Source organism: Glycine soja, chromosome 9 (assembly GCF_004193775.1).
Source record: "Glycine soja cultivar W05 chromosome 9, ASM419377v2, whole genome shotgun sequence".
In the NCBI taxonomy this organism is placed as follows: domain Eukaryota; kingdom Viridiplantae; phylum Streptophyta; class Magnoliopsida; order Fabales; family Fabaceae; genus Glycine; species Glycine soja.
The window spans coordinates 39629125-39650350 of NC_041010.1; the positions used below are offsets into that span (position 1 = coordinate 39629125).

Consider the following 21226-nt stretch of genomic DNA (forward strand, 5'->3'; position numbering starts at 1 on the left):
CCAGAGAGAGGACATGATAACAATTAACAAACTACACACCACCAGTCTCATTTACTACCATGCATTATTTCGCCGACAATCAGGGATACTTTACCCCACAATTTAATGTTTCCAAATTGCTACGGTACCCACCACTACCACTCTTATGTTATCTATCACCATTATTCATAACACACATCAGAACCCATAACCAGTTAATTAGGTTCCCATAATCAGGCCATGCAGATTGAGAAAAAAAAAAAAAGAATTTGCAAAACTTTCTTATTCCTGTTTGATTAATTCAAATAATGTAATAAACAATGACGATAATCACATTACCTTTGTCACCTAAGCCCAAGTTGTGGGTTTGTTTATTCTAGTACATCTAAGTTTATGAATAAAAGAATCATCCCCTCATTATATCCAAAACAGCTCCAGCAAACACTCAAAAATTATTGTCCTTATTTCAAGATAGCAAGTACTACCAAAAAACATTATTATCAAAGCTTGTCCTCCTCATCGTTACAGATATGAATCAAAAGAAAGAAAAGACTTTGAGTCAAATGAGTTAAAAAATGATAAAATAAAATGAAGAGACAAACATCCCTCAATTCTCCTTTATTTTTTATTTATCCAAAATAAAATCTCCACAACAAACAAGCCCATGTGAAATTGATCTCATATGATTGTCACATTGTTTGCCATGTGGCCTACATGCAAGCCTTTACACCAACAGCAGAAAGTAGTACTAGAAAGCAGTATGAAAGCATGAACTCCATTCTTAAAACCTAAATGGCCTCATCTTGATCAAATTTCGAAGCCATCGAGAGAGTATTCAATTCAATTGCATACGATCCCACACAATCCAAGGTCCAAGGGCAAAAGCAAAACCTTCTCAAACTTAATTGAGTGGGTCCCATTAGGCTTTTAATAATAGAAACCTACCGCTATATATCACCATAAATTATTAATAACAACAACAGGGTTAAATATGTAAATTACAAGATCTATCTAATCTAGCACTTGTTGGGCGAGAATCCCACCAAAGAGTTTGCTAGATCGAAGCTGACACGTGTCCCCTGCTGCTGCACGTTCCCAATAATCGACATAGACGACGTCGTCGGCGCGAACGCGAAGCAGTAAGTCCCGGCACCGTCCACCGGAATCAAGTAATTCTTCGCCGGCAGCGCCCACGCCCTGTCGCCGCTGAAGTGAAACGACACCGTCGGCACCCGCACGCTCTGCAGAGACGACAGGTCGTAGCACGTGTCGAAAAGCGCAACCCCCTCCGCGGGACGCAGGTTCGAAGTCTTCCTCTTGAAAGCGTCGCGCACCGAGTTGTAGGCCTGAGTCCGCAACCGAGTTATCGCGGTTCCAGAATCCACAATCACACCTCCGGCGCCGGATTGATCAACGGCAAAAGTCTCCGGCGGAACGGTCACGATTTCCCCGCCGACGCTAACTCCGGTGAGCTCCACGTAGTAGAAAGTGTTCACCTTCTGATTCTTCAACAACGGTGCAACGACCGAGTCACCGGGTCGAGGTGAGTTGAACTCGAGCGTGGACGATTTTCCCGAGTCGCGATCCACTAAACAGTACGAAAACGACGTCGCTTTGATTTGTGAAGTTAATGACAAAGGCCCACCACCAAGCCCAAGAAGCCCAGCGGACCCAACGAATAAACCCTCATTATCATGCCCGCAACCGATTGCGACCCTATTAACCGACCCGGCTCCGAACGACACAGTTTCGGTGACGTATTCTCCTACAGTGAATGAGCCATCACCATATGAGACTTGGTAGAGGCATTTACCGTTTCTGCAAGCGGACATTTCGAGGTCCTGACACTGTTGTGCGTCGCAGGTTAAGGGGTTGTATGAGGAGGACGCTGTCGGGTCGAAAATCGGGTCGGATTGTTGGTAGCAATCGGAGCAGGGTTTGCATTGGAGCCAGTTGACGTCGGAGCCGGTGTCGAGGACCATGTAGAAGGGCTTCGAGGGTTGCCCCACGCCGACGCGTGAGAAGTACTCGCCGCTGCCCTGGGCGGTGCCGGAGGAGACCGGCGTCGAGAGGTCTTCGGGTCGGAGCAGTTCCGTTTCGGTCGGGTAAAGATCCGACCGGTTGAGGCTGGAGAGGGCAAGCTGGAGTTTGGTGTTGAGAGAGTTAACTCGGGCTGTGTCGCGGGCGAGTCGGGAGAGAACTAGGGTTTTGTAGTTGGGGTGTTGCTCGTTGAGGAGGGTTTCTCTTGGGTGGAGTTGGAGAGAGAATGAAGAAGAAGAAGAAGATGGTGAAGTGGGAGTTTCTGTTTCTGAAGATTGCTCTTCTAGAAGTTGTGGGTTGAAGGAGAGGATTTGGTGGGCTTGGTGGAGAGAAGAAGAGACATCGAGAACATTGGTGTGTGATGGGGTTGTGATCGTGCGAGAGGTTGTAAGAGAGAGGGTTGTGAAGATGATGCAGACTGAGAGTAGCAATGGGAGGTTTAGAGTTTCAGCCATTTTTTGTTTTGTTTTGGGAAGAGAGAGTGAAGTGTGGTGTGGGGGGTGATTGGCTTTATTGGTTTGAGGAAAAGAGAGGGGAGAGAGAGGTGCTTGTATCACATAAAGATTGATTTGTTGGTTGGTGGATGGGGAAATTAAAGTGAGAAAAAAGAGTTTGGTATTGCATCGTATGTATTATTAAATTATTATTATTATAAATAAATAGAAAGATGGCTCTAAATCTAATTGCTGGCTTTGTTTTTATGTGCATGCAGAAAGGTCAAGTTTACTGTTCTGTATTTTGGATGTATGCTCAACTCAGTGATTAAATCATGTTACTGAGTAAGTTGTTCTTAAATGAATGAATGATTCCTTATAAATATCGATTTTACATTATTTTTTTCTTTTTATCTTATATTAGTGCATATTATCTTTATTTATTCTACATTTTATTTTTACACAATCCCAGTCGCCTTATTTCCAGGATGGGATGAATCTTTATAATTTCTCTAAATAAATTTAATACTTTTGATTTTGGTTTAATTAATATTAGTATTAATGAATTATTATGGTCTCTTATTGGTTGGAGCCTCAATCCAAACACATTACTGGTGAACTTTGGGGCTTGAAGTATGGTATACATACATATTGTCATATTAATCTTAATCTTCAATTAGCCCACTTTGTGTTTGTGTTAGTGTTAGATTGTGTCTCAGTGGTTCAAATGATATGCCATGTTCCCAACATCTAAGGAACATCATGCAAGTCTGGCAGCAAATGACTGACTGGTCTATGTTAGAAAAGCCAACCGTGTGCGGATTTTCTTGAAAATTTGGGCTGGAGGCTATTAATCTTTTGTTCTAAATCTTCCCCCTATGTTAGCCCTCATTGTTGCAGAGGATGCTATTTTTAGAGGGGTATCTCTTCCACTTTTTATTACTATTAGTAGTAGTATTTAGTAATATTGATTTAATTAATTCTAATAAATTATATATAATTTTTCTCATAACAAGAACCAACATTCAGGAGTATTTCTAATTTTAAATTCATAAGAAACTAATAATAGGCCTACTCTTTTAATTTTTTGAAGAAGAAAAATACTTTTTTTTATAAAATAAGTAGTTTTCTCTTTTCTGTGTGTCTAAATTATTTAAAACAAAATTTTTTAAAATAAATTTTTGTTTATTTTTAAAAAAATATTTTTAAAAATTTAAACAAATAGATATTACCTCGTTAGACGATACCCTCATACCAGCCCACACAATTATTTCCCTGTTCCAGATCGTTCGTTGTTCAACCTGTGCCATTTAATGCTTGTGTATATATTATTTCCATGACTACGAACAAGTAAGTTCTTTATATGTTTTGGGTTAATCTATTAAAAAAATATAAATGGTAGTATTAATTGTGGTAGGCACTGCTTGTGCTTTGGTTCAGGCTTTATTTCCAAATTTTAGAATTGTTTATAACAATGTATTTGATCACATAATAAGGTAATTCATTACATCATTGGAGGATGTCATTAATCACTATCGATTGTAATGTTGTCAAACTTGTTTTTTTTTTTAAACAATGCTGTCAAATTACAACTAGCAAACTTTGTTAGTTAATACTTAATATCCTTATTGTATTTTTGTGTTTATTTATTTCTTAGGGACAAAGTTATTTTATCTTGCCTCCGGGGAAATATAATTGATAAGGAAAGTGAAATGCTAAGTGTATATTATCCAAGGGTCATAAACTCAATTGAACACGCTTTTAAATTTTAATGGTGTACTATAGAGTGTAGTAGGCTAGAGTGAGTTTTCTTCTGTAACACTTTAATGTTCACAGAGTAGGTACGTGGGATGGTTATAATACTTGCAGTTGGAAGAGGGCATAAGAATAAATAGGTTAAAAATATGGATGCTTAAATTGTCATAATAACTTTTTTAAAATCCTACATAATTTTTTTTCAAAAAAATTACGCAATATAAAACTATGTACTCTTTTCACTACATAGGCTTTTCTTGATTTTTTTATACTTTTATATGATCGAAAAATGTTAAAGTAATATCACAAAAGAGAGAAAAGTCGAGCATAATTTATAAAATCTTAGTAAGTGTGAATTCACAAGCCTTCGGGTAGGTTTTGTCAATGAACATAAAAAAATAAGTATAACCATAAGTCCTTAGTTATAAAAAAAAAAAAAGTTAGAATAACGACTTTTTAAGAAAAAAAATGGTAGAATATTACATTAGGTGGTTCCTGCATGTGTAATACAAAATTTCCATATGGGAGAGTAGCCCTATAGAGGGAAATTGAGAAAAATTATAGACAAAGTCATTAAAAAGGGGTCAATAGTTTGTCTATAAACTATAAACATGATTCATAATACAACACTATGGCATTGACATTGTTTGATTTAGTTCTGGCTTGGGCCTCTTGATTAGGCTACTTAGCCCTAAAAGTTGAACCAGCCCAAGTCATATGAGTTGACCAAAGTCACAGCATAAGCTCATGAACAGTATATTGAATCTCGGTTTGTAGTAAAGTTGTCTTGTTGCTACATCAAGATAGGGTAATATTACTTCTAACAAACCTTGAGTCTTTGGCTAGACAATCAGCCTAATTCACACACATAAATGTAGCCAATGTGAAAGCACACTTTGGTCAATTTCAACCAAATTTGGTCAAAACTAGCAATATCATTTTGGACACATCATATTTATACAACTCGATCACTCCACCTAAAGAGAAAAGTTTCGGTTGTTATGGTTGTTGTATGAGCCCTGACAGTTATTACCATTCTTGGTTCCTAGATTCTCTTTTATCTTTGATTATGTTTTTACTTTTCACTGCTTACTGAAACATAGATTGCAACCAACCTGGATTAAACTTTAGGTAGTAACTAATGTTGTACTAATGGATAGCCGTGTATATGTTTTCTTTAATGCTGCAAACTTGAAGATTTAAAATATTTTTCAGATTACTTCTTTTAGGAGTATACATAGCACTGCGAGTTAAAGCTCATTCCCTGCTGATATTTTATACAATTGGGGCTTGCTTGACTGACTTTAATTTTTCTTGAGTATCAATCATCATATTAATCCAAGATATAGTCATTAAGTTATTATTTCTATGTCAGACAACCAATTTTATATAGGCTATGTTCTGTTTATTGCTAATATAAAGAGGCTTGCTTCAATGAAAAGGTGGAAATGTAGGGACTAATGATAGTATAACACGTTAAATCCAAATAATGCTACCGGTTGGTAGCAATTTATGTCCTGTATAAGTACTAACTACTAACTAACTAGCACTATCACTTTCCTTACCTAGTCAATAATTTTCTATACAACCATCTTCAGTGGTTGGAAACATGCACATTATGGAACTGTGAAAATTGAAATGTGTATGATATGATATGATACGTCACCTCTCCAATGAAACTATTAGGCCAAAAGCTCATGTCAATGGTCTCTCTATGTATCAACAACCACCACCATCAGCTGGCTCAATTGAACTTAGAAGGCCGTTTCCTCTTAACTGCATGCAGTGGTCTTCAGCATCCACTTGAGCACATACTATCACCACTGCTAGTCCATTATAATGTGCCTCCTGCATGATGTTAACCGCACTATCAATTGTCATTCCAGGTATCACCTTCATCAACACTTGCACAACATATTCTCGCTTGTTGAAGTTGTCATTGTGCAGCAAAACTCGGTAAGGTGGGGATGTTTTCCGCGATTTCCTGGCAGAAAACATGTCATGAAAGGTTTCATCATTCTATTTTGCTTTATAGTAACATGTGATGAAATGAGACAGGAATAAACAAAGAGAAGAGCCAACAAATGCAGAAAGACAGGAATAAGTTTCCACAAAATGGATTTGCCTACTTTATAATTGCATTTCTTTTCCAATGACAACAAGCCAGAGAAAGAAACAAATCAATCACTTTTCTTTTGACAACTATGCCTTAGCTCATCTCAAAAGCAAATACAGTGGATCTCTAATAAAAGGTTAAGATGAAACTACAAGAAAGATTTCCACCCTCGTTATCAACATGCTATAGACACAACTTTGGCATTTCATTACTTTCACCAGGCTCAATTCCAAAAATCCAATAGTATTATTGCCTTGATTAGTGTTGTTCAGTAAACAAAAACGGGTCTAAAAACTAAACTTGACATCTAGGTGTGGCAGTTTAGTTCAATTGATAATTGTGAAATATGAAATAGTAATTATTCTTAGCCCATAAGAGAAACCTCTCGGCACATCTTACTGTAACACAGTAGGAAATTAAGGGTCCAAGTTTGTACTTCAGTGGCAAAACCTATGTTTTTCAAAAGGTTTAACAATTATTAGAAAGTAAAATGAATGCAAGGAAAAAAATGAAATACTATATGCAAACAAGAAGATGGACTAAAGACGAGAAAAGGAAAAGGTTAGGAGGGAAAAGAAGGACTTAATATACAAGAGTTAAATCCAAACAGAGGAAAAGATACCCTTTCTCTGTGGCATCTAGATGAACTGATTCCAAAAATATAATTTGCATTGAGTGTTAACAATGGATTAATTTCTGTCCTTGAACAAGGGATTACAGTTTCTTGAATGTAGCTTATGTTGGAAGCGCACGTTCACCTCCACGTTCTTTTAATTAATTAATTTTATTATTTTTGAAAAAATTAGTTATCTGGTCCATTTTCCATCCGCATTCATCCCATATCTTTGCAAATATATTTGCAACCACCTTCAATAACAAATCACGTACCCATCATTTATCTCACCTAAAAGCTTTAATTTGTCAGAGAAAAGGTATGATTTACACTTCCAACAGAGACTATTTTATATGAACCAACAAACAAGCAACAAGAGCTCTTAATTTTATATGAAGCATTTTCAAGACATTTCTTCAATTCTTCTCAATTGTGCTAATGTCGTTGGTTACCTTAAGTCAAATTCAGATTCCCGACCAGGTGATGTTGTCTCTATGGTTGGCCTCTCCAACAACCCACCACCTTTCCCTAATATTCCAGTGGCTGCCACTGTCATTACAACACTCCGATCTTTGCTATATTTCAAAGGAACATTTTTATCTCCTGCGATTACAAAACTAATAGCAATTAAAATATGAACCCTTTCTCTTTACTAAGGTTGCATAAAATGAAAATTATATCTAGTAACATGATCTCTTCCTCAATTTTTTTGGGAAAAAAATGTCATAAGCATAAATATAAACAACTAGTACAACATGTTCATTAAAAAAAATAAGCAAACAGTTTTGAATGTAACCCTTATGTTAATAAAATAAAATAAAATAAAAATGGAACACAGTTAGAAAGTGGACATGGTATAGTACCAGGATTTGCTGCATTGAATACTTGATTGGGTGAAAGAGCAAGTGCACTGCATAATGCAGCTTCCATTGCTGTTCTTTCAGTCTCTTTGTGGTTGTTGGAGCAGTTAATTAGCTCCTATAACAACAGAACTATAGAAGGGTAGTATGTAGTTCTAGTGGAAGAGAAAAAATCCAACATTGTCTTTGTCGTTACCACACTGATTTTTTTGGGTGGGTGAAAGAGATTTTGTAAGGTGCACACTGAATTTGGTTTCACACGTTAATATGGTGACACGTGCACAGCCGAATTTTTTGAGGCTAGTGTAGTGCTCTCGGGATAATACAATTCTTTTATGGTCTGAGAATGGACATAAAATTTTGAAGAACAGCACAAAGCCACGAAGGCAAGAACTAAGTATGGTTGAAGAAATTACTTCAGGGTTTGAAGTTTGGACAAATTGGTTTGTTACAACACATGTACGATTAATAGAGCATTATTTTGCCATAAAAATCGGTAATTTGTTGCCATATAATTCTTCGGGTTGTCTATAGTTTTTCGTAATTTTGATTTGAATCTTTATACTTTAGTTTTAATTTGTAAATCCTTGTAATTTCAAAATTAGAAGAAATTGATTCACTACTTTATAATAATCTATTGAGATTACTGAAATTTTAAAGTATAAGAATTAAAATCAAAATTGAAAAAAATTATAGGTTTTAAATTTATATTTAAACTTAATTTATTTTTGTGTATATAGCAGGAGGATAGAAATATAATGGTAAAAGAAAAAGAAAAATTTGCAAAAAAAAAGGTAAAAAAATGGAATTGAAGTTCTGCTTAGAAGGAATTTCTAAATCCTTTGCCCGTTTAATAGCAAAAAATCCATCAGAAAAAACATTAGCGGAAAGCTTGCAACGCAGAAAGTGGTGAGAAATACAAGTCTATCCCAAAGAATATTTGTGGGTGAAAAAATCTATAATCGATCATTCCAGCACAGTGCTGAATCCAATTTCAAATCAACCAAGCTAAAAGAACATGCTTTCGCAGTTATGCTCTTTATTTTTATACATAGTTATGCTCCTTTTTAACTCCACAACCTCTAAAATTAATAGTCACAAACAGCATGTGTACCGTAGTTGCCAATTACTTTCAAATAAAAAAGAACAGAAATCGTGAATCTATGACACTTCTTGTGCTTATCAATAAATATCCTTTTTTTCGGACAAAAAAACTTTCAAACAAAGAAAGAAAGAAAGGAAGAAGAAATTAAAGTGCTAGTTTTAGTAGTTTCCAATCATTTTTAATACGTAAAGGTTATGTAAGGCCCACTCATGCACTTGCGAAAAATCTCGAGTGCTAACAAAATAGGAAATTAAGGTTAATGTTGGGTTGGGCTAGAAAGAAGTGGGAAGCACGAGAGGACGCACGCACACAAACAATACATGTTGGGCTGGGTTAATGTCGTTATTAAGTGTTCGTCACGTGATTGAGCATTTTCCTACATGATATGAGAAAAATCTAACAAAAGCAAAATGGGTGATGCGTTATGCGTGAGACAAAATTTTACTTGCACATAACATAACATATACAGATTTAACTGTGTACAAACCCCACCTATCCTCTCTCCAATGCCAATCATCCATTTACCCTACTTTATTTGTGATACTATGCAACATACATTCTAATTTGTCACAGCACCAAAGAAGCTTCCAATGCCAAGACTTATCAATCAAATTTCCCATATTTGTAATAACTTCATCTTTTGGTGTGATACCAAGTAAAGTCTAGGAACACATGTTTGCTAAAGGCTCTTGCCCAATCCAAGAGTCATGCCAAGAAAATATTATCATCACTTCCTATTTCCAGTCAACCATATATTATCAAATCACTTTGTAACATTTTCTTCACCTCACACCTTGCACAAATATTTCCACCACGAAGATAATGTCTTATTGACCTCCGCACTATAGAATTTCTTTCTACCTCTATATTTAGATTTTAACCCTTCACTCCATAAAGTTTTCCTCTCATGAAAAATATGTCACTTTCACTGTACTAAAAGCGCATCATTAAAAATGACAATATTTTTTATACCCAACCCCGGCAAACACACTTTGTCCCAACTCAACCAAGCCATTTCTTTCTTCCCTCCTCACATCCCTGCAAAAAGTTTATTGGGGTATTGACAACTTTTTCCACCACAAGATTTGGCATTTTGAAAAAAGAGGTAAAACAAAGATAAAAAATTACAAAATCAAATTCACGAGACAAACTCTATCAGCAAAAGATAACATCTTACAATTGAATTCCAAGTTTCCAACTCGATAACTTTTTCAAATTTTCTCACAATGGGATTCCTAGTTTCTTCTTTAATTTCCTAGGGTTTGCTCTTATAGGTATATCAAGATATAGAAAAGGGACATGCAAAATATTGCAATTCAATAACTAGGTATACCTTTGGCTGACCTCTTCCACCTCTAAAATGATGTCAAATTTATTATTGAAAAAATTACCTTTAACCTGGACACCAACTCAAAACACTTTAGAATACTCTTTATAGTCAAGACTTTAGTTTAAATGCATCTTTAAAATACATCAAATATATTTTTTAAAATCCAAACCTTTCATGATTAACTTTATATTGGAAGGAGGTACCTAGTAAGACAAAACTAGTTGTGACCTCGATTCATTAACATAGAATCTAGTTGAACGTGTTTTGATAAATATTTTGTGACTACAAATATCTCATAATATATTTCTCTATTTTAATCATTCCACTTATATCTTGTGTGACATGCTCGGCCTTTTCTATTTTCTATTTTTTTTAATATTGATCATGAATATTTAAATTAATTTAAAAACATGAGGTCAAACATTTTCTCCCATTTTTACTTCTAAGTCATATTCTTTGCGAGTCTTGCAATGCATACACATATATTGCCTTACTTTGTCTTGCAAAAACCTTTTGTTTCCAAAGCTAAACTTTAAAGTTAAATAATATGCTTAATTTCTAAATCAAAATTACATCATTTGCAAAAAAAAAAAAAAAAATTGAATAATGATAATCTTTTGTATGTTCCTAGTAAACATGTCCAGGACTAGGGGCTTGTTTTCTTAAGTTTTTTTATTATTTAAAAAACACTTTTTGTAAGGAAAATAAATAATTTTATACTTTTTATGTGTTTGTTTAATTTTTTTTAATAAAAATAATTTCTATTTTTATAAGAAAAAAATTCTACGTGCTTCCTAAAAAAAATATTTTTTAAGTTTAAATAAACTGAAAATAAGTTAAAAAAAGCACTTTATTTATGATCACTTTTTTTAAGAGGAAGATCACTTTTTTATATTCAACAAAGAAATGTTTTCATTTGTTTCTTATATACAATAACGTGTTAGTATAATTTTAATATCTTCAAATCAATGGTTCACAGAATCGAGCTTAAATATGTAGAATCTAGATTCCATTAGGTAAATTATTGAGGTCAAAGTGACAAAGTCAATCTGTGCTGGCTAGTACGCAATTTATGAATGAATTATTACTTATTAGGGATACCTACCTGCAAGCGCATTAAACTCTCGTGTACCATTCTTTCTTCTTCTTCTTCTTCTTCTTTTTTTAAAAATTTTTTAGTGTGTTATATTTAATTGACTTTACTATGATTGGAGGCAAAAATGAGTTCTTCCTTTCTTTATTTAAATTTTCAACTTATTTTTATTTTTTATATTATCATACATGTATCATGAATGTTAGCATGCCCCTCTTCGCTGACTCTTGATTCATTCTAACCAATTTTATATATTTTGGAGAACTTCTCAAAAAATTCCTTTTGTGCTGTTGTGCTTAGGGTCTAGGGTTTTTTTTTTAACTCCAAAAGGACAACTTAATTCAAGATTTACAGTATATTGGATGGATGAAAAGGAAGAAAGGAGAGAAAAAATAAAAATAAAATTGAATTGAAAGAAGAATAGAAGACTTTTTTTTTGTATTTATGTCTTTAAAAGTAAACTTTTCTTTTAATTTTCTCCCCAACTAAACAGAAGAAAAAGCATTGTTATATGTGTTTTTTTTTCTTTTCTATTTTTTTCTACCCAGTGAAACATACCCCATTAATTAAAAAAAAAATCCTTTTGTGCTGTTGCGTTTATAATTTCTTTTTTATAATTAAATGGTGGTTCATATTCTTAGAACACAACTTTTTCATGTGATTGATGTAAAAAAAAAAACTTTTCCATGTAATCAACTAGTAGTATTATTAAATTAAGATCAGTTGACTCTTATTTTATCTTCATAAGTTAAACTTATAATATATAACCCAATTAAAATCTCAATAGTATAATTTTCATTTAACGATTATAGTGCACTAAATTGCATAAATACATTAAAAAAAACTAACTGTCCTGAATCCGTTTCCACAATGAAAAACCTCATTTCCATAATTCCATGTTCATATTCGCATGGAATGTAGAATAAATTGCTTCCTCTGCTTATAGTAAGCAACAAACTCCCACTTCTTTATGGTACCAGTATATACTAGATTACGTCCATAAAAACTAACATTATGATAGATTAATATTTACCAATAAAAAAACACTAATTTACGTCTCTCGAGAGAAGAACAAGCAACAATATTGATTCAAGACTCAGTCCATTGTATGAATCCCGCAATGAAAACGTTATTTTATGTGCTAGATTCTTCATGAAACATATGATTAATGTGTCGTTAGGTAAAAGTAAAGTAAAACGAAACTTCAGAATCAACTAACACCACTTCACAGAATGCAAATTTGATTCTATTTTTCTTTTTAGATTTAGTTCCGTCCATATACCATGCCCCTCTTTTCTAAAAAAAAAACTTGTTTGCCTTTTGACTTTTGTTGAATATTAATAAATTAATAAATAAATAAATCCATAAACTAGTAACTTAAAAAAAATGAAGTTAAATAATAAAATGAGCAATAACAAGGAGATAAATGTTTGATTTTGAAACATATGTTTTGTATTAATTTCAAAATGAATTTAATAGGATTAAAAATTTCAAAATCAATTTATTTGTATTAAACTATTAATGTCATAAAGTCATCAATATACCAAACTTAGAAAATGCATTTACCTTATTCCGTCAAATTGAAACGCTTGCACTTTGCATAGTGTCGTGCCTCTTCTTTCAAGCAAGAGCCAATCATAACGGTCCATCACATAACTGATTAAACTCCATCAACGGTCCATATCGTGTCCTATAAAAAGAAGGCGAATATAGCATCACCACATAAATCCTCGGCCCCACACATTACGTGTATCGTGATCCATAGCAACACGAAATTATAGCCAAAAAGCGGCACTTATTATTTTCGCCAATGAGAATCGCCACGTGGCTCCTAGACAGAAACCACCGACCTTGTAGGGCAAAGGTTCTTTGGTTTGGTGAGTGTTATTTTAGAACCTTTCATCGGATTACCGGTCTGTCACTGATTTCAAACTTCCACGACCATCCGCTTCCAATTTGTTTGTTTTTCATTCTGATTCGATTCTGGTTATCGCCAAATTTCTCGGTTTTCCGCATATTTTGGATTTGGAGGGGTTTGAAGAAATAACCGAACTTTGGAAGGAAAAACACAACCCCATGATGCAACGCGTGGTTGATCATGTTCTTGGTGTTGCTAAAGAGTAAGTCCATTTGATTTATCTATGTGGGGGGTTGAATATTTTATCATGGTTGTTGGATATCTATGTTTTAAATGAAATGGGGTGCCTTTTTTTTTTTTTTTTGTGAGTGGAGTTTAATTATATTATGATGGTTTTTTAGGCAATGATTCAATGATAAGGACGTGTTTCTCCTCTCTATTTTTTTGACATAGTTTCTGTTTGGTCCTGGTTTTTCTTTTTACTTGTTGCTATGGCTCTCATTCTGCTGATCCTCCTGGACACTGGATGTTTGGTATTGTTTTTACTGTTCAAATGGGTATCGTTTGTTTGATGGATTGAGTTAAGTCATTTTGCTTCTGTTATGCTTCAATGCTATTCTTATAGCAATTTTCACGCACTTTTCTTTTTCCTTTTTTTTTGGGGGGGAGGGGGATGTTATTTTATTGCTAATCTAAAAGATTTGACTAAAACAATTCTGTTTAATTTTGTTGCTTTTGTACAGTCTTAACTCTTAAGGTGTTAATCAATTCAAAAGATCTTTTAGTGGCAAAGAATTTTTGGAATCCTAATACTTTTTTTGTTTTGATGGAAGTGCTACAATACAATGCATTGATGTTTTAGAGCCATGGGGTATTCTATCCTAATGTCTTAATCAATTGTTTACTTGGCAAAGGATGGGCATATTTATCTGGTTTTTAGTGCAGGTCATTGAAGGCAATTACTTATGAGTCCTTAAACAATATTGTGAGGCTAATCAATGGAGTATCAGCCCTTTTGTTGGCACTACTACCTGGGAAAGCTAATATACTTGAAGGCATCCATGGTTGGGAACTCAAGCCAACTTTCAGGGGACCGCGATTTCCACGTTGGATGGAGAAGTAAGTTTTCATTATAACATTAGTAACTTTCTGTGTGATTTTTTTCTTTATTTTCTTAGTGTTACGTAGTTGATTTTATATACTTGTATTTGTTGCTTTGTTATAACTCAGACTATTGGTATGGAGTAATAGAATCACTATTTATTTGCTAAGGCCTAAGAGTCACTAGTTCAGTTATTAATATTTTTTTTGTTAATGTTCTTTAGAAAATTGCATTTTCTATTATGGGTTGTTTTTTATGTCATTTACCAAGTATTTGCATGCACTGATACTAATTTATAAAAGGTGTACCTATGAATGCATTAAGGTTTCAACCCTTTACTACCCCATGATACTGGTTTCATGCCTTTATATGCATATCCTTCATCTACCTGTTGTGCAGGTTGCTGTCTACAGCACATGGATACTAAAAGAATTAGGAAAGAATGCAAGTTGCAAGGAACTATATTATTGAAAAACCAAATTTGAAAAGAAATGACTAAGGCTTTATATTTTCTGAATTAAGGATTTGAAGTTTTAAAAATCAGACAAGAAGAAAGAAGGGGAAAAATGAAAATTAGAGAAAGAATAAATTAGGACACATAGTGGAGCCAGAGAATTGGCCGAGAATGACGTCAAATTAAACTAGAAAATAATTGATGCCAAGGAATTAGTATATAGGGATAAAAAGTGTAATTCTTTTAGTTTTATTAAAAACTTGTAAGTATATTTGACTATGTATTTTATTTTTTCTTTTACTTTTTTTTAATGTTTTGCTTTTCTAATTCTCTGAAACATTAGAGTTCAGATCATGCATTCTATCTCATTTTGGGATGGATGCCTTTCTTTACAGCTTAACAATGTGGCTAGTTTGTTCATGATATTGTTGTCCTTGCCTTGAACTTTGCTTTCTTTTTTCAAGTGGTGTATCCTCTTTCAACCAGTTCATCCATGAACTTTCTGTGGATTCTGATAATTCAAGCCTTGAATACTCATCTGGAGAAGAAGATAGTGATAGATTCGATTGCCCTCCATCTCCCGCATCTCAGAGTTCTAGAACCTCAGAAGCTGGTTTTGCAAAGTACAGTAGGCATCAGATGGATTGGATCCAGTATATCTTACTTTTGATTTTGTTTCCTGTAAAGTTATTGCTGTGTATTCCACTTCATCTTTTCCGGTTAGTTTATTATGGGGTGTCGAAAGCCATGTCTATCACTGGAAATAAGCGCCCTTCGCATTTACATGCACATAAGAGGGTGCTAAGCCTCAAGGATCATATTATCCATCGTGCTACTGATAGGAGACGTGGAGTTGTAGAGGTTGTGCAACAATTTCTTTATTCATTAATTTGTATTGTATTTGTTTATGTTGTTTAGATCAATTTCATGAGTATGTAAATTATGTATTGCTAAGTATGTTTATATTGTGAATCAGGATCTTCATCAAGGCATAGAGTTATCTATAGAAGCTGTCTTCGATGTTGTTCACAAGGCAGCACATCTTCTTATTTCGCCTTCAGAAGCTTTTGGGACATTATTCAGGTTGTTTTCATCTCATGAAAGTGGCACTAAAGAAGATTGTGATGGTGTTGAGGACACCCCCATTTATAGTGCTACATTAGGAGAGAATGACCCAACACCTACACAGAGGAATGTAAAGTATCAGCCTCTGAATACAGATGCCCGGACATGCCAGGATGTCATAACAGACCTTGGGTAATGTTCTTTATCATGCATTTGCCTTTACATTTTGTTCTTTTTTGTCTTGAAATCTTGCTAGTCTGCTTCATGATTTATCATTCTATCTATGGCAGGTATCCATATGAAGCCATTCGTGTGATCACTGCTGATGGATATATTCTTCTTTTGGAAAGAATACCTAGGTAAAAATGTTCATTTTGATTGAAATCATGTGGATCTTCATAAATTTAACTAAGTAGCCTTTTTGAGTTTTTTTACTTTGATCTTCTGAGATAAAATTAAATGCACCACGGATGGTTATTTTTATGAATTACTTCAGAAGTCAGAAATGGATACAGCAGTGCATGATTCTAATTGGCATACTTTGATATCTCAACTATTTTATCATTGTGTGGAGTGAGTAACTTCAGATATGTGGAATAATTTTATTATGGTTGGGAATGTGTCTTTTTCTGTTTATAAAGTTAACTTTTATAAATTGATAAGAATGTGGCAAAAATATTTGTGTGGAAAATGGTGATCATTAGGGATGTCATTATGATTTCTAGAAAAGGTGGTACCTTGCATGTGGTATCTAATGCTTGTTCTGACTTCCCAGGCGAGATTCAAGGAAAGCTGTTTATCTTCAGCATGGGGTTTTTGATTCATCAATGGGGTGAGTCATTTTATCTCTATATTTGCTTAGCTTTTACTTTATTCTGTTATTAGTTTACTTATGAGTTAAGAGAGTCATACTGTCTATTTGTGTTTGAAAAGCTCATGTTTTGAAGAACAAAAGATTTTGCCTGAGTGTTGTTATGATGTCAGAATAAGCAAAATTTGTGAAGTAGATTGAGAGAAAATCTTTTGTTGCATTGTGAGCTTTATTTTAAGTCAATAGGTGCATGAACCTTACATTCTTACTATTAGTAGGATAGAAACAGTCTGGTAAATGGAATTGGCTTTATTTACTAAAGGCCAGAGCATTTATAGTATTTGAGTTCAGAACTCACTATTGAGCAACTTGTTGAGAGATTTGTGCATACCCACTTAAATTTTGTGTTTGTAAATATTTGCTTGGGATAGGGATATATGTGTTTATGCTAGGAATTGGGATAAAATGGGAACATAGGTTTGTTTGTTATTATAATTTCTGTGACATTTGAGTGGGTGTATGGGGGAGTGACATGGCCTGTAGTTCCTACAGAAAGTCAGTGGCAACTGGCAAATATTGAGTTTTTGTCAAAAGTGACGAGTGAAAAGGTGCTGTGTCCTTTAGGCCAAAGAGAATTGTGCTTTCAGTTTATCCTTAAAATGTACCTCAAATGGCCATGGGGAGTGAGAATTCCCTTATAAGCCTCAAAACCATATGAACTTCTTGATGCTTTATGGTGTGTCCTTCATTTGTCTTTTTCTTGGAGATAATCTTGTTACCAAAATTATGTTTACTGTGCAATAATGCATTTACTTGAGTATCAAAATTTTCTATTTTAGGCCAGTATCTGGACTTCGGATTCATTTCTTTTAACTTCTCAACAATATATCATAGTGATATTCTAATATACTTTTTTTCTCTGGGGTTCAGTTGGGTATCTAATGGTGTTGTTGGCTCTCCAGCTTTTGCAGCCTATGACCAAGGTTTGTTATATTTGTCTAGAAAATATCTGTGCTTTAGCAAACTATTCCTTTTTTTTGGAATTATTACATGTATAGTTTTATTCTATCTGCAGGGTATGATGTGTTTCTGGGGAATTTTCGTGGTTTGGTTTCTCGGGAACATGTCAACAAGAACATATCATCACGTCAGTAAGTTCGTAAAGCAAATCTCTTTATATATTTTTGAAAAATTTCCTAGAGAATGGAATGGAAAGAATTGGGAAGGAAAAGTATGAGTGTTTGTTTTCCCTTGATAATATGTTTACTCCCAAATAAGGGGACTTATTCCTTTCCATTCTTTCCCCTTCTATCATCCTCATTGCCTTTCATTGAATAAAGTTGATTTCTGTTTGTATCTGATATAATCTAGCTTTGTATCCTATGCTATGTATTCATGTAAGAATTGATGTAATGTAGATACTGGCGGTATTCCATCAATGAGCACGGGACTGAGGATATTCCTGCTATGATAGATAAAATCCATGAAGTAAAAACTGCTGAATTGAGGCTTACTAAACCTGATATAGAGGAGGAAACTGATGATGATCAGCTTTACAATCTTTGTGCCATTTGCCATAGTTTGGGAGGAGCTGGTATGATGATGTATGTTATTACACAAAGGATAGAAGGGAAACCCCATAGACTTTCAAGATTGGTTTTATTATCACCGGCTGGTTTTCATGATGACTCTAATGCAGTTTTTTCTATGGCGGAGCTTCTATTAGTTTTACTGGCTCCTGTTTTGTCTCTTCTTGTGCCTGCCTTCTATATACCAACCAGATTTTTTCGTATGCTTGTCAACAAGTTAGCCCGGGATCTGCATAACCTACCTGCAGTTGGAGGATTGGTTCAAACTTTAATGAGTTATGTTGTTGGTGGAGACAGCTCAAACTGGGTTGGAGTTTTAGGATTACCACATTATAACACAAATGACATGCCGGGAGTATCTTTTCGTGTTGCTCTCCATCTTGCACAGATGAAGCGCACCGGAAGGTTCAGAATGTTTGATTATGGGAGTGCATCCGCCAATATGGAAGTGTATGGTTCGCCTATGCCTTTGGACTTGGGTGAACACTACGGACTCATAGACATTCCTGTTGATCTTGTTGCTGGACAGAAGGACAAAGTGATAAGACCTTCAATGGTAAAGAAACATTATAAATTGATGAAGGGTGCTGGTGTAGATGTTTCATATAATGAGTTCGAATATGCACATTTGGATTTCACCTTCTCCCACCGTGAAGAACTCTTGTCTTATGTAATGTCATGCTTGCTGCTTGTGGATCCTAATAAAAAACATCAAGTGAATCAAAGGGTTGTAAGGTCAAGGAGGAAAGGACAAGTTGCAACTAGTGGGTAGGTTGTACAAAAAAATTTACAGTTCATACTTACTGAAGTACTTCTGCCATTGCTTGCAAGAGTCTTTGTGTTACATTGTGCATGTTTGAATATAGAGCTGCTCTGTATACTAGGGGTCATCTTTTCCTACAAATCTTTGTTTTCCGTTTGGAGGAAAAATAGATCTTGAAAATATGTTTGAAATGTACATTGTAAAATAGTGTACAACTGTACTGATTATTAGCACAGAACAAAGGCAGTAGAGTCTAGATTAATGTTGTATTACTATTTGACTACAAATCTAGTGTTGTCTTGACAATTTGATGTTGTCATTAGATTTCCTCAGGCTCACTGACTGCAGTGATACTTCAAAAGATGTTGCTCTCTCTCTCTCTCTTGGTAACTTATTACCCTAAAATGAATTTGAGATTATCTACATGTGTGTCAGATATCAGTCAATAATTCACATCTTTGCAAAACTTTTGAATTTGCCACATATTTTTTGTGAAACTGTTGTTACCTGGTAGTACAATTAGTGTTATGAGACGCAATATCTTTGATGACAGACATGTAATTACCCCGACTTCACCTTATGAAAACTAGAAAAAAGAAGCATGATCTCATGACTGGTCTCTACTCTTATACGTGCTCTTCTAGCTTCTTCAGCAGCTCCTTCAACTTGCTGTTTCGGCTTAAAAAAATGAACTCAATGAACAATATTTTAAACACAAATTTCCAAAAGAATGAAAATGTTCCAAGATTATAATATGGATATATAAAGACTTGTTCAAAGCATTTTAAATCACTTTCTCTCAGTGTGGACCAAATATAACAAAATGTTTTCTAACCTTGTAACAGAATTAATCAGAAATAAAGACAGAGTAAAAACTAGGAATATAGTAGTCAATTGCAGACTTGCAGTATATAAACCAAATAATTAATAAAATTTCAAAGTTGAATTTTCTCTTAATTGAAAGTTAAAAATGTTTTTTTTCTTATAGTTGGTAATTTCTTTGACATTTATCCTTTTTTTTTCAGCCTGTATTTTTCACAACATGGAAGGCTTTGAACAAATAAATTTTCTTATCGTCAATCTTTCACCCTAAAACGAAATTTAATAACACAGACACTTCGTGAAAACATTTCCCTAAATATATTATTCTGCAAAAGGAAAATTTCCTCATAACTATAACTTATATCATCCAAGAAATTGCAATAAAGCAGTAATTGGACTTTTTCTTTTATGAGTCTTATTATTATATATGATGAAATTAGTTGAGTAGATATATATGAAGATGTGAAAGGAAGAGGAAATAATTCATATTATAAATTTGTTTTAGTGAGAAGCCAGGTAAAAACTCATTTTACTGTAGAAGATGAACTACTCTATAAATAAAAATTATGAACTCTCATTCTCACATCTGAGGTGACAATTTTGGCCTCAAAATTAAGGGGAGCTTATCAGAAAATATAGAAGATATGTACAGCAAAATAATGATAAAAGAAGCTAGCCAACCTATCAACCTTTTTTCCACTTTCATAATTCAATTCATGCAATGATATGCTTTTGTGTCCTTGCAAAAAACTCAAAAACCAAGCTCCCTTGAAGCTATGACGAAAGCTGCTTCATTACTATTGTGTAACATGCAAACCATGAAGGTATAAACTTGCGTTGCCCTTCCGGGACCATAAACTATACTATTGTAAGAACAGAGAATTAACAACTAAAGATGTAACAATAACAAAGTCTAATGGTCTCACATTATGTATATTTGTACGTAAATTGTATAGCGTGCAAACCATAAATAAAGGCATAAACTTCCAGTCATTCAAAAACAATTTTAGAGTTTCTTCCTGAATTTCTTTCAGAAGATTGTGTTTGGAATTCGGGAAACATTTGAGAACAGAAAGCTGCACAACATGTTATCAATTGACGGAAATACAGGTTTGTGGAATGGTAGCTTAAGAACATTAAGCAAGACAAGTTGAGAAGAAACAGGGAAACAAATCCAACACACATCATAGGAAGTTGAACATAGAGCAAGACTAAGTTCATAAGGCATAGTATGCTTTCTCAATCTAAGATTGATCAAATTGACTCCAAAATAAAAGAAAACGTCATAATAATAACCAATAGAAAAGATACTACTTTGCAAGAAAACTCGAAGAAGAAAGGTATTATGAGAAGAAGAAAAATTATCATAATGTAAGAAGTATGAACAAAGAAAAAAGAAGGAAGAGTGAGGGCAAAAAAACAAATTTATCCAACAAG

At 34.1% G+C, this 21226-nt stretch overlaps 3 protein-coding genes across 4 annotated transcripts; 1 reads left to right on the forward strand and 2 right to left on the reverse strand.

Moving 5' to 3' along the window:
• Positions 1 to 568: 568 nt before the first annotated feature.
• On the reverse strand, positions 569 to 2597 carry LOC114368844 (protein ASPARTIC PROTEASE IN GUARD CELL 1-like). Its single transcript, XM_028326106.1, has one exon. It carries the CDS (start codon positions 2472 to 2474, stop codon positions 996 to 998), a length of 1479 nt encoding a protein of 492 aa, XP_028181907.1. The 5' UTR covers positions 2475 to 2597; the 3' UTR covers positions 569 to 995.
• Positions 2598 to 5638: 3041 nt separating this feature from the next.
• Positions 5639 to 7994, reverse strand: LOC114366873 (ATP-dependent Clp protease adapter protein CLPS1, chloroplastic-like). Of its 2 annotated transcripts, none has more exons than XM_028323895.1 (3): positions 7801 to 7994; positions 7390 to 7540; positions 5639 to 6192 (listed from the first exon to the last, which is right to left on the reverse strand). In XM_028323895.1, exons 1-3 carry the CDS (start codon positions 7865 to 7867, stop codon positions 5928 to 5930), a joined length of 483 nt encoding a protein of 160 aa, XP_028179696.1. In that variant the 5' UTR covers positions 7868 to 7994; the 3' UTR covers positions 5639 to 5927. The 2 variants fall into 2 exon arrangements, with proteins under 2 accessions (XP_028179696.1, XP_028179697.1); XM_028323896.1 differs by having other exon boundaries at positions 7390 to 7554; positions 7801 to 7990.
• Positions 7995 to 13163: 5169 nt separating this feature from the next.
• Positions 13164 to 19390, forward strand: LOC114368845. The gene is made up of 9 exons (XM_028326107.1): positions 13164 to 13445; positions 14129 to 14302; positions 15204 to 15600; positions 15716 to 15996; positions 16095 to 16163; positions 16580 to 16636; positions 17546 to 17598; positions 17691 to 17766; positions 18034 to 19390. The coding sequence occupies exons 1-9, from the start codon at positions 13402 to 13404 to the stop codon at positions 18974 to 18976; spliced, it is 2094 nt and encodes a 697-aa protein (XP_028181908.1). The 5' UTR covers positions 13164 to 13401; the 3' UTR covers positions 18977 to 19390.
• The last annotated feature ends 1836 nt before the right edge of the window (positions 19391 to 21226 follow it).

Excerpts from the sequence above, each read along its gene's own strand:
- LOC114366873 (XM_028323895.1), bottom strand. The coding sequence starts at position 7,867 with ATGGAAGCTGCATTATGCAGTGCACTTGCTCTTTCACCCAATCAAGTA. Across the intron at positions 7,541-7,800 it reads ATTCAATGCAGCAAATCCTG|GAGATAAAAATGTTCCTTTG; the intron begins GTACTATACCAT and ends TTGTAATCGCAG. Across the intron at positions 6,193-7,389 it reads GAATCTGAATTTGACTTAAG|GAAATCGCGGAAAACATCCC; the intron begins GTAACCAACGAC and ends GTTTTCTGCCAG.
- LOC114368845 (XM_028326107.1), top strand. The coding sequence starts at position 13,402 with ATGATGCAACGCGTGGTTGATCATGTTCTTGGTGTTGCTAAAGA. Across the intron at positions 14,303-15,203 it reads TTTCCACGTTGGATGGAGAA|TGGTGTATCCTCTTTCAACC; the intron begins GTAAGTTTTCAT and ends TCTTTTTTCAAG. Across the intron at positions 15,601-15,715 it reads GGAGACGTGGAGTTGTAGAG|GATCTTCATCAAGGCATAGA; the intron begins GTTGTGCAACAA and ends ATTGTGAATCAG.
- LOC114368844 (XM_028326106.1), bottom strand. The coding sequence starts at position 2,474 with ATGGCTGAAACTCTAAACCTCCCATTGCTACTCTCAGTCTGCATCATC.